The sequence below is a fragment of the Sycon ciliatum genome, chromosome 2 (genome assembly GCF_964019385.1).
Source record: "Sycon ciliatum chromosome 2, ocSycCili1.1, whole genome shotgun sequence".
NCBI classification, from domain to species: Eukaryota; Metazoa; Porifera; class Calcarea; order Leucosolenida; family Sycettidae; genus Sycon; species Sycon ciliatum.
In genome coordinates, this window is record NC_088644.1 from 26,698,056 (window position 1) to 26,713,979 (window position 15,924).

At 47.8% G+C, this 15,924-nt stretch overlaps 1 protein-coding gene across 1 annotated transcript in view; it reads left to right on the forward strand.

The window, feature by feature from the left end:
- Positions 1–15,924, forward strand: part of LOC135809429 (dynein axonemal heavy chain 6-like) — a 70,117-nt gene that overhangs the window by 39,981 nt on the left and 14,212 nt on the right. Inside the window, exons 59-79 of the mRNA XM_065322780.1 lie at positions 1,022–1,243; positions 1,572–1,653; positions 2,039–2,263; positions 2,770–2,952; positions 4,721–4,810; positions 5,239–5,321; positions 5,628–5,712; positions 6,099–6,350; positions 7,526–7,657; positions 8,057–8,128; positions 8,620–8,745; positions 9,223–9,282; positions 9,561–9,733; positions 9,987–10,074; positions 10,833–10,925; positions 11,242–11,341; positions 11,895–11,974; positions 12,389–12,495; positions 13,395–13,521; positions 14,088–14,156; positions 15,475–15,640. Coding sequence (XP_065178852.1) covers positions 1,022–1,243; positions 1,572–1,653; positions 2,039–2,263; positions 2,770–2,952; positions 4,721–4,810; positions 5,239–5,321; positions 5,628–5,712; positions 6,099–6,350; positions 7,526–7,657; positions 8,057–8,128; positions 8,620–8,745; positions 9,223–9,282; positions 9,561–9,733; positions 9,987–10,074; positions 10,833–10,925; positions 11,242–11,341; positions 11,895–11,974; positions 12,389–12,495; positions 13,395–13,521; positions 14,088–14,156; positions 15,475–15,640 — 2,615 coding nt within the window. The remainder of the gene's footprint in view (positions 1–1,021; positions 1,244–1,571; positions 1,654–2,038; positions 2,264–2,769; positions 2,953–4,720; positions 4,811–5,238; positions 5,322–5,627; positions 5,713–6,098; positions 6,351–7,525; positions 7,658–8,056; positions 8,129–8,619; positions 8,746–9,222; positions 9,283–9,560; positions 9,734–9,986; positions 10,075–10,832; positions 10,926–11,241; positions 11,342–11,894; positions 11,975–12,388; positions 12,496–13,394; positions 13,522–14,087; positions 14,157–15,474; positions 15,641–15,924) is intronic.

The following is a 15,924-nucleotide window of genomic DNA, read 5'->3' on the forward strand; positions in this document are numbered from 1 at the left end:
CACTGGCCCAGGGAAATGGGTGTGTATGCTGTGATCATTGTGTCTATAGGAGCACTGACCCAGATATCTGTGTATGCTGTGATAATTGTATGAGCCTATGCTGAGTTGTGACTGAAAGTTTGTTCATCGGCCCTCATTGGCCTGGTAGCTGTTTCTTTGGAGAGGTGGTGGACTCCGCCAAGGTCAAGCCAATAGCCGTGGCATAGCCCTGCGAAACGTCCATGGGTCACAGTTAGTAAAAAGAAGGCATATGGGACTTACTACAGGAGTGAGAGTTTGAGCACCCAATAATTGTTTCACGGGAGGAATTTGGAAAGTCTGAACCCTCTCTCTCTCTCTCTCTCTCTCTCTCTCTCTCTCTCTCTCTCTCTCTCTCTCTCTCTCTCTCTCTCTCTCTCTCTCTCTCTCTCTCTCTCTCTCTCTCTCTCTCTCTCTCTCTCTCTCTCTCTCTCTCTCTCTCTCTCTCTCTCTCTCTTTCTCTCTCTCTCTCTCTCTCTCTCTCTCTCTCTCTCTCTTTCTCTCTCTCTCTCTCTCTCTCTCTCTCTCTCTCTCTCTCTCTCTCTCTCTCTCTCTCTCTCTCTCTCTCTCTCTCTCTCTCTCTCTCTCTCTCTCTCTCTCTCTCTCTCTCTCTCTCTCTCTCTCTCTCTCCCTGCCGTTGCTGCTACTGCTGTTGCTGCTGTTGCTGCTGTTGCTGCTGTTGCTGCTGCTGCTGATGATGATCGTGATAGATATAGGTTGCTTATTTTTCGACGCATAATATTAGTCCTCCCTACTGCTGTCTACTGATGCATCTAGTACTCCCGCGACCAGAATGCTTATGGGAAATGCATGTATCATAGCACTTGCATGGGGACCTACCCAGGTAACGGTGGGTGTGCATGTGCAGTGGTCATTGTGTGTTCTTGGTTTTAATCACACAAACCAGACGCATGCGAGGTCTGTCAGTTCTAGACTTGGTGAAGATCTGCCGCAACCCCCGTGAAAACATGTTTTTTCTGATGCGTTGTTTAATGCTCGGCAGGGAGGCTCTGCTTTCTGTGGCTACAACGTTCTTCGAGCAAGTTGACCTTGGCGACGAGCAGTTAAAACCAAAGATCTGTGAGATGTGCGTAGAGGTGCACACAAGTACTGTTGACATGGCCGAGCGTTTCTTCAACGAGCTGCGCCGTCGCTACTACACAACACCAACCAGCTACCTGGAGCTGATCAATCTCTACTTGGACATGCTGAAAGACAAGCGCAAGTGAGTATGCTTGCAATCCAGCTATGCTCTGTGAAGCTCTTGTTGCACGTGCACTAGTGTTGAACTTGCTCGTATGTATGCAGTCTGACTAGCTAATCTTCGGCATATTCTCATTGAAGTATACTGTCCAGGGCAGTGGCAATAACTTTAGCTGGTGTCTGTGTGCTCCTACTGTGAAGGAGAGCAAGGATGAGCAAGAATCGCAGTGATATTGGCACACATGACATGGCTGGATTGGCTCTAATGACTATGTAATGTATGTAGTCAGTTGTTCCGCTGGCGCATAACTTACTTGTGTGTTGTTTGATTGGTTGTGTGATCTGTACAGGCAACTGGTAGCAGCACGTGACAGAGTAGCCAATGGCCTGAAGAAGCTACTGGAAACCAATGACCTGGTTTCCACAATGAAGGTAGGTTGCAGGTCAGCCCCTCCATTGCTCCAAGGTCTTATCTCTGTCCAAGACTGCCTGCCCGGTGTTAATACCTGCAAAGAAGTGTTGTTGTGTACTTTATTTCTAGTGGAAATCAAAACAGGCATATGCCTACTAACAATGGACCCACTGTGTGAATGGTCAATCCTGTATGGTGAAGCATGCCTATGCGGTCTGACACATTGATTTCTCTGAGAATGCAATGGTCCATGGTGAACGTTATTGCCCATGTCAATGCACTGGGCCAAGCACAATGTAGGTGATCAAAAAGATTTTTCCGGCTCGGAGTCAGTGGATGGTGCGCTCTTTGCTTTCCATGTTGTAACCATTGCGATAAACCTTTCTTTCTACTTTGTCCATGTAGGTTGAGCTTACTGCTCTGGAGCCAGTCCTCAAGGAGAAATCTGAGCAGACAGAGGTGCTTATGGGCCGCCTGCAGGTGGATCAAGGCAAGGCTGACGAAGTACGAAAGGTGGTGATGGCAGATGAAGCCGTGGCCAAGGAGAAGGCTGCCGAAACGGAGGCCATCGCAAACGATGCGCAGCGAGACCTGGATGAGGCATTGCCTGCACTTCAAGCTGCCAACAAGGTAAGTCATTCTCAAAAAGAAGACCCGCTCTTGGTTGGTTGGAGTTGAGCTTTGACTGGATTCATCATCGGTACATCTATTGCTCGCCATGATAATTGTGAGCATCACTAAATGCGGTGTTTAGTAGTGGGTGGCTAGAGAGCAAGGTTGAACCACAAGTTACTTTGAAGTGCTACTGGTATAGTAACAACATTACCAGGTGTGTGTGTGTGTGTGTGTGTGTGTGTGTGTGTGTGTGTGTGTGTGTGTGTGTGTGTGTGTGTGTGTGTGTGTGTGTGTGTGTGTGTGTGTGTGTGTGTGTGTGTGTGTGTGTGTGTGCCTGGTGTGTGTGCCTGGTGTGTGTGCCTGGTGTGTGTGCCTGGTGTGTGTGCCTGGTGTGTCTTTCCCCTTGGTTGAGATTGAGACAGAGAAGCTGTTTGGAATGCCAAGTGTCTACTGCAGTTTGAAGAGCAGTATGGTATCGGGTGTGACCCTTTTGTTCTGTTGTTTACTGTATCTGTGCACAGGCTTTGGACGCACTGGACAAGAGCGACATTTCCGAAATCCGTGTCTTCAACAAGCCACCAGAGATGGTGGCCACTGTCTTGGAGGCTGTCATGATTCTGCTGCTCAAGAAGCCTGACTGGGCAACTGCCAAATCTGCACTGGGTGAAGGTGGATTCCTACAGTCCCTGATTACCTTTGATAAGGTCAGCAGCAGCTTGTAATCAACTCTCTCAGTGCTGTAGCTGGACCACCTTTTAAGTATGAGTGGATCTTGCACACTGGCACTTGATTCTGGCTTCACAGCAGGAACTGAATCGCAAATCCTAGGCCATTATGTCTGAACACTCACATCCTGAACCGAAGGTTGAACGGTTTTTTTGGGGGGGGGGGGGGGCACATGCCCCTGTGCCCCTCACGGGTTTCGTGCCTACTTCTTATATTGGACACAGCACTACCTGGTCAGGCCAATACACCCGGCAGACCAGACAGGTTGCTACAGCCCCTGTGTATTCAATGATAACTTACATTGGGGCATGGTAACCAGTCAGGCTGGTCAAGCTATGGAGAAACCACTTTTCCGTCAAGACTCAACCATCCAGGGTTTGATGCTAAAGAAGGCATATATTAAGCTGACCGATTATCTTCAGGGGATGCAACGCACCTGCACATATCAATTCCGTTGTTTCAGTTCATGCTTTCAGTCAATCCTCGGTAGTATAGTGGTAAGCAGGGAGTAGTAAAATACAGGGAGGTGACACGCCACTAATCGTGATTTTTGATGGGTGCCTCGCGCTTGTTTTTTTTTCTTTCGCAAAAAAAGATGATCTGCTGAATCAATCTTGAGTATTTGTCGAAGAACTAATTCCGTGAAAAGGTCTATCCATCTCATGGAACAGCATTTGTTTTGCTCTTGTGATACACCTGTGGCATCGTCATATGGAAAGGTACCACCCTTCCGAAATTCGTCCCGATCGACGGCATGGAGCAATCGAACGAAGGTGATTTCCTTGAGAACAATACGTGTACGATTGGAGATGAAAAGCGAGTGCACCGATTTCGAAGTCGAAAAAATCTCTAGGACACCACACGATCGGCACTAATTTCTCCTCAGTTGTGATCAACCAGTACTTCTCTACCTTCTTTGTGATGATGAGCATTTCATATTATGGTATGCTACAGATTCGGGAGTTCACTTTTCGGAATGAAATTTTCCTAAGTTTGTCAAGGATTGAAATGCGGGCTACGTCGTCGTAAACAGCTTGTATCGACACAGGAAAAATCTACGGCACGCAGGGATATCTCCCAAAGTGATACCACTCTTGCTGGACTTCTATCCTGACATAGTGGTAGTTTGGTCGACTACCAAACTTTGTGAAGGCAAACAATTGTTGGAAATTCTCAGCGCTGAGTTTCTACGGGCTGCAGTAGGAGTCTCTTTGGCGGTAGGTATTTTACTACTCCCTGATCGAGAGAATCCTGATCCGCGCGCGTGTCTACACACTTCGGTACCCATAGTACCCCAATCTCACCCGCCGGGTGAAAACGGTGCTGAGGCAATCGTCAAACTGGCCGTACATGCTCGTGTCACCTCCCTGTATTTTACTACTCCCTGGTGGTAAGTATCTCCGCCTGTCACGCGGAAGACCCGGGTTCGATTCCCGGCCGGGGAGGACATTTCATTTTGTGAATCTTTTTTTTTAAGTCTGGATCATGAAACCTAGTCGGTTGACTGAAGGGTGATTTGACCAGAGCCTGGCCAGCCAGACTGGTTTCTACCGGACTCTTCATCATTGATTGTGCAGTGGTACTTTGCCTTAGCATGTCTGCACAAGATGTCCGTGTCCATCGTTCAGCCACTCATGTTTCTGGTGACTGAGAGACGTCAAGAAGAACATGCAATTTGCCTAGTCTCTTTCCTGTACGTCTGAAACCTTGACGTCTTTGCATTTATGCATGTGAATTTCTTTCCAGGATAACATTGCCGAAGCTACAACTAAGAAGCTGAAGAAGTACATTGACAATCCCAAGTTTACGCCTGAAATAGTGGCGAGAACATCGCTGGTATGCTAGGTTACTTTACTGTTTCTTGTCTTCAGTTTCTTTCATGATGGGTTGTAGTCTATAAACCAATTTACTGTGGTTCAGTTTCGCATTTCTTTACACCCCACCACCCACACCACCACCCCCACCACCTTTATACTGAACTTCCAGTAATGGTGAGTGAGTTCTGATGTGTTGGTGCTGCTCCCCGTGCATATTACCCTAGCATCATCTGTAATTCAGTTATGTCTACTGTGTACTGTAACTTAAATTTCCACATGCACTTGCTTTCATTTTCGTCAAGACTCGTGCACCATAGTAAGATGGTGAGGGTTGCTCTCTGACATGATTGTGTAGCATTTTGCCAAACTTGCAGCCTATTTGTGTGTGCCTGTGCCGGCTCTGTTGCGCATACATGATGCTTGTTGGTGTGTTGTGTGTTGTTTTAGGCTTGCAAGTCACTGTGCATGTGGGTGAGCGCCTGTGATCTGTACAGCAAGGTCTACAGGACAGTGGAGCCGAAGCGGCAAAGGTACATGCTCTGGAAAACTCATTCTGTGCGGTCTGATTCAAAGTGCACAAGTTCTCCAACACCTAGGACTCTGAGTCCGTCCTTTACTTTATCTATGTAGTATGCCGTATCACATTGGAGCACATTGCTGTGCTGCGTAAAGCTGTACTTGTGTCGTGACACTTTTGTGGACCCCCCCCCCCCCCCTCACACACGTGTACACACGCACACACGCGCACGCACGCACACACACACGCACACACTCTCTCTTTCTCTCACTTACTTACCCACTTGTTCTTTTTCTTTCTCTCTGCTTCCCGGTTTCAGGCTGAAAGGTGCCAAAGACGAACTGGAGAAAACCCAAACAGCGCTGCGTGAGAAGCAGGCAGCACTGGCAGAAGTAGAAGGGAAGGTAAGCCAATCCTTCATAGTGGTACAGTGGGGTATGGCGGTACTTTGCCTTCCCAGGGGCTTAGCTGGTCCCCCGTTTAGGCGGTGCGCGGCCGCATATGTGTAGGATGGCTGGTGCATGTCATTCATGGTCATTATGTGCATGCTGAACCTAGGGAGGGAGGGTGCACGTGCCCCCCCCCCCCCCCCCCCCGTGCGGGTTACGCGCCTGGTTCCCTTGATTTCCAGCACATTCCTATGGTCAGAAACAAGCATGGTGATCACATACCGTGTATGTAGTGCAGCTCTGATACTTCATTGCATGGTGATCACATACCGTGTATGTAGTGCAGCTCTGCTACTTCATTGCCTTGGTGTTGTTGATGTCTCTCTTTTCCCGGTGTCCAGATTCAACACTTGCAGAACATGTACGAGAAATCCGTGAACGAGAAAGAGTCACTTGCGCACAACATGGCGCAGACTTCTGCCCGCCTGACCCGAGCTGGAAAGCTGATGTCCGCTCTCGGCGATGAACAAGTGCGCTGGGAGGAGAGCGTGAAGAGCTTCCAGTCCGAGATAGGCAATGTGGTGGGCGATGTGTTGGTGGCGGCTGCTTGCGTGGCGTACTACGGTGCCTTCACCAGTAACTATCGTGCTGAGGTAAGCCGTGTGTCGATTTCCTCCTGCAAGTTACTACAGTCCATTCATCGGAAACTGTCCCGCTGGCTTTTGAAAGTCCGATTTGGGCCGAATTGAGGATCAAAAACCCACTTTAAATCTCAAAAATCTGGGTTTTGGATCTGCTTCTCCATACATTTTGCCATGGCATACCTGTCCCAATTTTGTAAAACCTGGCCGAATTAGTAGTCACATTCAGTATCCTGTCGAATGTGCATACCGTCACCCACGGATGGCACATGTATTGTAAACCCGAAAAACCTTTGCGATCCGGACTACTTCGCGGTTTTCGCTATGGGTGTAAAATCGTAAAAGTAAGCCGGCCCGAAACATAGAACAGTAGTGAAGAAACTGAGGAAATTGACCCCAATCGCAAACACCTCCAGGTGCTGAATTTGTCTGTGCTTGCAAATCGCAAACTGAAACCCATCGCAAACTGAAACCCAGCGCAAACTGAAACCCAGCGCAAACTGAAACCCAGCGCAAACTGAAACCCAGCGCAAACTGAAACCCAGCGCAAACTGAAACCCAGCGCAAACTGAAACCCAGCGCAAACGTCTACCGGTTTACGGTAACACGGTAAAACCTGTGAAGACGACCATTCGGATAAGGCCATAACCTGTCCCAGAAGACCACTGCAACCAGGACCAATGATGCTATTTCCTGGTAAAATGACCCTGGATAAGGAGACCACCCTTTGAAAGTTCCTTGAGCGGTTGTCTTAGACGGGTTTCACTGCATGCAGGTTGAAACCAACGTTGAGAACCTACAGGTCATCAGGTGGTCTTTAAGCCGGAGAGTGTGACAGGCAGGATGCGCATGGGCGTATACTATATTGTAGCATGACATCACAATCAGAGAATGCATGACCAGCAGACTGCCTATGTGTGGTAAATGTTCTGTGTTCATTAGCAAGGCCTAGCGTGTATGCTAAACCACCATTATAATTTATATACCATCTGAATCTCCATCTCTAGGTGGAGATAGACGAAAAATACCAGGAATCCTCAGCGTTTCCCTTTGTTGCAGTAGCCAGCCAAATCCATCATGAAACTCCTTTTGACTACTGTCCAACTTTCTTGTGTGTTGTGTGTTGTGTTTTGTGTGCGTGTGTGTGTCTGTGTGTCTGTGTGTCTGTGTGTCTGTGTGTGTGACAGCTGGTGGCACGGTGGATTGACCGCTGCCGAGAGCTAGGTATCCCTGTTTCCGATGACCTATCGCTGATCAAGATTCTTGCTGACGCGTATGAGATTCGGCAATGGAACACCGATGGATTGCCTCGTGATACTGTGAGTGATTCTCTTGTGTTCATGGTACTGGTATTCTTGTCATTGTCCTATTCTCCACTTCTAGTTATTTGCCTGTGCATGAATACGACCCCCCCCCCCCCCCCCCCCACACACACACACACACCATGTACACACACGCATGCACGCGTCCAGCAATCTCCGCCACCACTCACTCAGAACAGCTACTCGGACATGCAGTGTGTGAAGGCCTGGTGCACAGGACGTCTCACTGACACTGTAGTCGGATACCGGTCTCAGTAATCCTCAGCAAAAATTATAATTTTGGAGAAATGCAGAGTTAGCTCTAGATATTCCCAATCTTTGAACGTGTGGCGTTATCATTATGACGATGCTGGTGTCGCTGCTCTGCCTCTTGCTGTTGCCTCTGCTCGACTAAAGGTATCAACAGAGAATGCTGTGTTGGTGACACGTGGCAGACGCTGGCCACTAATGATAGATCCACAGGACCAGGTCAGTACAGTACTGGCAGTTACCGAGGATGTCACCATGCTCCCCTTGCAACACCACAGCAAGTGTGCTCTTGATCACAGTGGTGCCTGGCTGCCAGTGGGCTTTTCATGTCCATACATTGGACATGCTGCCATGGTGGAGCCTCACTCACATACAATGGAACCTGTCTTAAGACGACCGCTCATGGGACCTTCAAAACGTGGTCTCTGGTACCAGGTGGTCTCTTTATACATGGTCAATTGACTGGAAACAGCATCCCTTGGTCCTGGTTTCAGTGGTCTATTAGGACAGGTGGTCGCCTTATTCCGAGTGGTCGCCTTGACAGGTTTTACTGTATTGTCATGTAGAAGTAATCAGGACCGCATTGCCATGCTGAATGCGGTGTATTCCCTATTCCTGTACTCACGGAATGTGGCCTTTGGGATTGCAACATGTGCTTTGAAGTCATCGCCATCACCACTGTTCTCCGCAACATTTATTTTTTTCCCCAGGCTAATCGCTGGATTCGACAGAAGGAGAGTGCGAATGGCTTGAAAGTCATCAAGCTCACTGATCCCAACTACTTGAGAACACTGGAGAATGCCATTCGTATTGGCATGCCTGTGTTACTGGAAGAAGTAAGTAAAGCAGAGGCACCCTGTTGCTAATCTTGGTGTGCGCGTGTGGGTACGTGCGTGCGTGCGTATGTGTGCATGTGCGAATGCATGTGTGTTGGGCGAGGCTGTAATGAATCCGTAGTTCTTGGTTGCAACTCTAGTCCATCTGCATTTCAGCAATCATGGTCTACACTAGTCTGGGGAAACTGCGGCTCTCTTCTAGATTTGGTTTGCCATGTGATGCTCTACTAGTATTGGATTTTTTTGTAGAATTGACTCTTCTAGGCTTTCACACTGCTGCTGTGACAATTTGTGCCTTACGTGTGTGCATGTGTGCACGTGTACATGTACATATAATTTATGTGTGTGTGCATGCACGTGTGTGTGTGTGCACGTGTGTGTGTGTGTGCACGTGTGTGTGTGTGTGCACGTGTGTGTGTGTGTGTGTGTGTGTGTGTGTGTGTGTGTGTGTGCGTGTGTGTGTGTGTGTTATCTCAGGTGGGCGAGTCGCTTGACCCTTCTCTGGAACCTGTCTTGCTGCGGCAGACATTCATGCAAGTACGTAAACTGGCTTTATTGAGTTTGTTCAGTGAATATTGTTGCTACTATGTACATGTATGTGTCAGATTAAAAGTAAATCTGTTTTGTCATGTCGGTGTGCTACTTGGATCACCATTCATTCCATCTACATGTTGTCTTTCAATTTCTCTCCTTCTCTGGAATATTCAGCTTTTCTGGCTAAAACTTCGGTGGGCTCATTCCCACAACATGGTAAACCAAATGTTTGATAGTAGATGGGTTGATTTCTTTGGATACTATTCTTTCTGTGTAATTAGGGTGGGCGTCTATTGATTCGACTCGGCGACAGCGATATTGACTATGACAAGAATTTCAAGTTCTATATGACCACCAAGCTGTCTAATCCGCACTACCTGCCCGAGGTGTGCATCAAGGTCACCATCATCAACTTCACGGTCACCAAGTCTGGACTCGAAGATCAGCTGCTCAGGTACGCTGAGGAATTGAGCACTCACGGTGCATGTCCGTGGAGGCAGTATCTACAGACCATGCCTTCTTCTCAGATACACCGCTGCCTGACTGATCCTGAATGCGCCATGCCTGTGGATGTGGTTTGCATGCAGGGGGTGGGGGTGGGGGGTCATACAAGCTGCCTGGGGGTTCCTAAATCTAATCTAGTCATGTTCTGTGTGTCTATGTGCTGTGTGCTGTGTGCTGTGTGCTGTCTATGTGTGTGTTAACAGTGATGTTGTACGACTGGAACGTCCAGACTTGGAAGCACAGCGTAACGAGCTCATCACCAGTATCAATGCTGACAAAAACCAGCTGAAGGTAACCGCCGTACATTGTGCTGCCTACTAAATTTCAGGTTGCACAGCCACACATCTGCCACCATGGTATAATCAGGCATGGTGGCGGCCTGGCACAAGCGAATCTTCTTAAGCTGTTTGTGTTTCTCAACACGATTGTATAGCCGGTGGTAACACGGACGTGCATTCCTCTACTTACTTCACTATACAGCCCCACATGAACACATGAACACGTGAACACATGAACACATGAACACATGAACACATGAACACGTGAACACATGAACACGTGAACACATGAACACATGAACACGTGAACACGTGAACACATGAACACGTGGGTGTTATTTTGATTCAACTGACCAGACCTTGAATGACTGGTGCAGCGTGGCCGACTGGAGGTACTGACTTTGAAGAGGCAGACGGTAGCTCCATGATTGTATAGCTACGAGGCCAGGATTTGGCACAGCGATTTGGCACAGCGGTCGAACGATATAAAGACACTAGTAATGGATTCACCAAAGGAATCACCCAGGGCTGGAGCAGTTGCAATGGGTGACCAGTTCTGCGAGCATTTGCTTCCGCCACAATGTGGGATGATGCTGTCTTTGTTTTTGTGGCGACTTTTAACAGCCAAAATCAACAAGAGCAGTGAAAATAGTCCGCATCTCAGGACACTCTGGAGAAACGTTTCGACTTTTGAAATGCTTTTTAAAAGCACTCGATTCTGATCTGAGGGATGATACGAGTATGTGTGCATTTATGTCTATATGTGTCCAGTCCATTGAAGACAAGATACTCAGGTTACTTTTCAACTCTGAGGGAAACATCTTGGACGACGAAGTTCTTATAGAAACGCTCAACTCCTCTAAGGTAAGTTTGGACGGTGCGTCCCTATAATTTGTTGTGCAAGGAATGGCCTTGCTTGCCTCCTGGATTCAGACCCTATCAATAGGCGTGTCTATCCCCCCCCCCCCCTGATCTGCATTTTTGGTGGTAATAATTACCGAGTGAATTATATTCTCGTTGCGCAAGAAAGTAACTAGATGCTTATTGAATGCATGCATCTTATGCATTTTATCTCCACCCAATTCTTCTTCCAGGTGCATGTAAGTTATTCCGAATAATCATTATAGTGAATCTTCGCCTGTACATTTGGCTTGTTCTTTCTCCGTGTGTCTCTGTTCAGGTGACGTCATCTGAGATCAGTCGACGTGTGGAGCAGGCAGAAGTGACGGAGGCGAAAATCTCCACAGCCCGTGAGAGGTACCGACCAGTAGCAACCAGAGGTGAGTAGCACTGTAGATTCTTCTTCTCTTCCAGTAATGCCAAACTCCGGGTTTGCTGGGACAATGAAAGCCCCCCTCCCCCCCCTCTGTGCAAAAAAAGAGTAAATAAAATGTCACGCAATGCAAACGTGGGAAAGATTGCTAAATGTGACCTGGTTCGAGTCCTGGTGGTGACAGTCAATTTTTTCTTCAGACTTTTCCCATTTGCATCTTCCCTCAAACCAATGAATAAATATGATCGATTGCGCTGTATTTAATTCATCATACAGAGCTCAGGGTTGCTTGAGCCGACAGCTGAGAGTGTCCGTTGCCTAATATGTGTATTGTTTGTTGAATTTGGTTGGGAATCGACTGAGTTACCATCGACCGGGTACTCATGTATCGTGTGTATGCATATTGCTGTATGGCACATTCAGCGCCAAAGAGTTGAATTGTATGTTGTTGTGTGAGTGTGTGTGTACACGTGCGTGTACATGTATGCCCGTCTGTGTGTATGTATGCATGTGTGCCTGTGTGCGTGTGGATTATCATACTCGTCTGTGTGTTGTCACAGGCTCTCTGATGTACTTTGTCGTGGCTAACCTAGCTGAGATCGACCCCATGTATCAGTACTCACTCAAGTACTTCACACAGGTTAGTGATGGCATCAGATACAACCCCTGTGCCCTTCTTTGCTGCTTTCTCTTTGATTGGGTTTTTTACTAGCCAACATGGGTTGGGTGTTGGTGAGTTTGTACTGGATTGGAATCAGCATGTCACGCAGGGATATTTTGAGGATAGCGGGGGATGTAGAGTGGCATATACATGTACTACTGGTTCACTATTGGCATTCCTGTGCATGCCTATTGCTTAGCACCTCAGTCACTGACAGAATGCTCACACTTGGGATTGCTATGTATGTGGCAGTCGAGCTCGTATGTTTACTCTGTGTGTGTGTGTGTGTGTGTGTGTGTGTGTGTGTGCGTGCGTGCGTGTGTGTTTGTATGTGTGTGTGTGTGTGTGTGTGTGTGTGTGTGTGTGTGCACTTGCATGTGTGCGTGTTTGAAGCTGTTCAATACTTGCATTGAGAGCAGCGAGAAGTCAACGGATCTCAACAAGCGTCTTCAGATATTACTGGACAGCACAACTCGTCTTGTCTACACCAACGTGTCCAGGTCAGCGGCAGTTAGCACATGTGCCTGTTCTCTTTTTCTCTGCTTGTCCTGCTTTGCTCTCTGATTCTTCTGTCAGCTGTCCTGTTGGTGACCAAGACTCTGTACAGCGGGAGGAGCAGGGACTGGGTTTGTTGCGTTAACACTGTGAATTTTGGCCCAAAATACCAGGCTGATTTCAGTAAAAATTGTAAGGGAGCATGTCTGAGAAATCCAGACAATGTGTGCAAGTCAATCTCTATGATTTCGCTCAAATTTTGCGGGTAGGTTTCCTTTGGGGTGTAGATTGACTGTGCAAAGCCCTTGAAAAGGTTTCTGAAGGGAACCTTGAAATTGGCATACCCCTCGAAAATGGTCGAAAAATCACATGATTTATGGGTCTACAGACAAACCACGCCACAGCGTACACGAACAAGCTATGAACAAAATTCCATCAAATCAACACTGCCTCACCTTAGAAGAGTTCCTGGGGCATCAACTGCCCATGTGTGTGGGTAGTAATCAACATGACACACGGCAGAATTCCGCCCCTCGCTTCGTGCTCCCAAAAGGTTGCATGAAATCGACCGGGTCAACTGCAAACGTTTTTTTTTCTCAGTTTTGACTGCACTGCACATAGCGTACCCTTGCGTACACTGGCTCGAATTCAGAAGTAGAAATTGCTGTTGGTGCTTCTCTGCCAGAGGGTGCCTAAACCTAGTGTGCGTTTTAAGAGCAATGCTGTCAGTGAATGTGAGGCTGGGCGAAAGAAAGAGAAATATGACCGAGTCACAGATTGAAGCAAGGTGCTTGTGGGTGGTGGATGACTCACTCTCATCTACAATGTTTTCTGGTGTTGCTGCTGCTGCTGCTGCGTACCTCTGCCACTGCCACTGCTGTTTCTCACATGAATGTGTTTGCAGAGGTCTGTTTGAAGTTCACAAGCTAGTGTTCTCCTTCATGTTGTGCGTGGATGTGCTGAGGCAAGGCGGTGTGGTGCTAGAGGACGAATGGAACTTCTTCTTGCGTGGCAGTGCCGGTGTGGACAAGGTGAGTTTGCTAGAGTCATACGAGCACCCCTCATATTGTGCATGTTACTTCAAATTACATCAACTTGTACGCTGAGATTGGAGTTGCTTTCACAATATCGGCTGACCCCACTGTGCACTGGGCAGGCCAGAAACTTCTTCCTTTTTGCACTATCCACCTCTTGAACAGGCATTCCCAGGATGGGCACAATCAGGGAGCCGTATCCGTACTTGTAGTATCCGGAGAGGCGACATGGACGACTGGAACGTGGAACAATGTGGATTTTGCTCCAGGGGCAGCCTTGGTTTGCGTACGCTCTCTTGTGGCATCATTGGTCTGGCCAGCATTTGGGGTGAGCAGATCAAGGCCACGAGACCGCTCGCAAGTTGCATAGACCATAGACCACATATCACATCAAACTCCAGTGTCAAAACGCGTCTTGTTTCAGCTGCTATGGTCTGGCGTCCTCTCCCAAGATGCTATGACTCCCTGGGTGCTGTGTGTTAGTTGCAGCGCATGAGACTTGCAAGTCATGATGACTGTGTGTAAATTAGTCCTGGTGGTTATTCCTGTGTGCTGGCCTATAGGAGCGTGCAGCCAAACCCGACATACCATGGCTGAATGAGACACTGTGGAATGCCTGCTGTGACTTAGAGGTGAGTTACCATGGTTTCATGATATGGACTAGTACTTGCGTCTTGGAGAGGGGTTTTACTATTGTGTGCCATGGGAATGTATGATTTCACCGTACTGGAGTGCATACGAGCCGCGTGTTTGCATGCGTATGCTTGGAGCTATTGTTGGTATAAGCGTACTTGATGTTGAATAGATCTCGTGGAGACTAAAATGAAATCAACGCAATAAATAAGCAAGTTGCGCATTCCATACACACACTCAGACCCAGACCCAGACATGCCCATCGTGGAAGCGATGATAGCGAACAGCTATGTTAGACATAACAACTTGTGCTGGGAATACACTGTTCAACAGCTTACAAGGCTGATGAATTGACTGCCACTAATTTTAGCCTGGTATCCACCACACAGCTGTTTGAAGTGGCTTTTTCTGGCCAATGAATCCCTATTTTTCATTTTTCATTTTTTTCCATTTTTTCAACTTATTTTTTGACACACACACACACGCCACACCACATACTCCGGCATATACTGGCTGTTGGTAACCACCCAGGAGAATGAAAGAAGAGCACGCGCACGTACACATGCATGCTCGCACGCACACCAGGCCATGCGATAAGAAATCATGGTGGTTCTGACATAATGTCCTGACACTTCTTCAATTGTTCGGACATGCCCGGACATACTAGTTTGTCCCACGTGTCTTTGAAAGCCGACGTTTTCAAATTTCTCGACCCAGCGATGGACTCAGAGAAATATTTGGACAAACAAATTTCTTGGCGAACCGCACACACACCTTGCATCTAAGCACTTCACCACTCCGCGATCGTCTTGCATCTCTCATACCCCAACCAAATGGATGTCGAAAGGTCTTTGTCGTGCTCAGCAGTCCACTTGTCACAAGTGGCCACACGCACGGCGCGGAACTTCTTGCCAGGAGGAGCACCATCGTGGCTCCCTTTTCTCTTCACCAAACTCGCCATTTCTGATTGCAGCACAAGCGCTTGCGCACATGCCACAGCTATACAGGGAGTCGTTTTTATGATTATTATTTTGGCCTCGGGTCGAGCGGACACATTGTCCGTCGCATGGTTATTTCGCTCGGACAATGACAAAAACGGTCGGAAAATGTCCAATGTCCGGCCGTTATTTCGTTGACTGCGCACACGCCTAACTTCCTATGGTCACAATGCTTTTGCATGCGTGCGTGTGTGTGTGTGTGTGTGTGTGTGTGTGTGTCTGCGCATGTGCACACATGTGTACGTGTGCATGTCTGTATGTGTGTGCGCATGATTGCATGTGTTTGGGTATGTGTGTGTGTGGTATGTGTCTCACCCAGGCAACTCTGCCTTGTTTCGAGGGTCTGTGCCAGGATCTGGGCACAGTGCCTGTATTTATCCAGTATCAAGATATCAAGGTTCATGCCAACCCGGAGAACTGGGATGGATACACAGACACTGCTTCTGAACAGCAGCAGCAGCAGCAGCAACCTGAATCTGAGACAGGTAAGGGGCATGGTGTTGTCATGGCCGAATCATCACCAGCCAACCAACCAGATTGTCAACAGTCAACAATCAGGCTGATTGCTCATTTCAAAAGGAAGGTCCTGCTCCGTGCTTGGTGTTTGAATCTTTGTTGAGTGCAAGTAATTCAAAGTGATATCAGAACTACATGTACTCCTTCTTGTTATATTCAATCTCCGGACAGCTAGCTGTTTCAACCTTGTTAGGTCTCATCACTGGAGCCCAGAGTGACTGGCCACTGAACCGATCGCAAATATATGAAATCT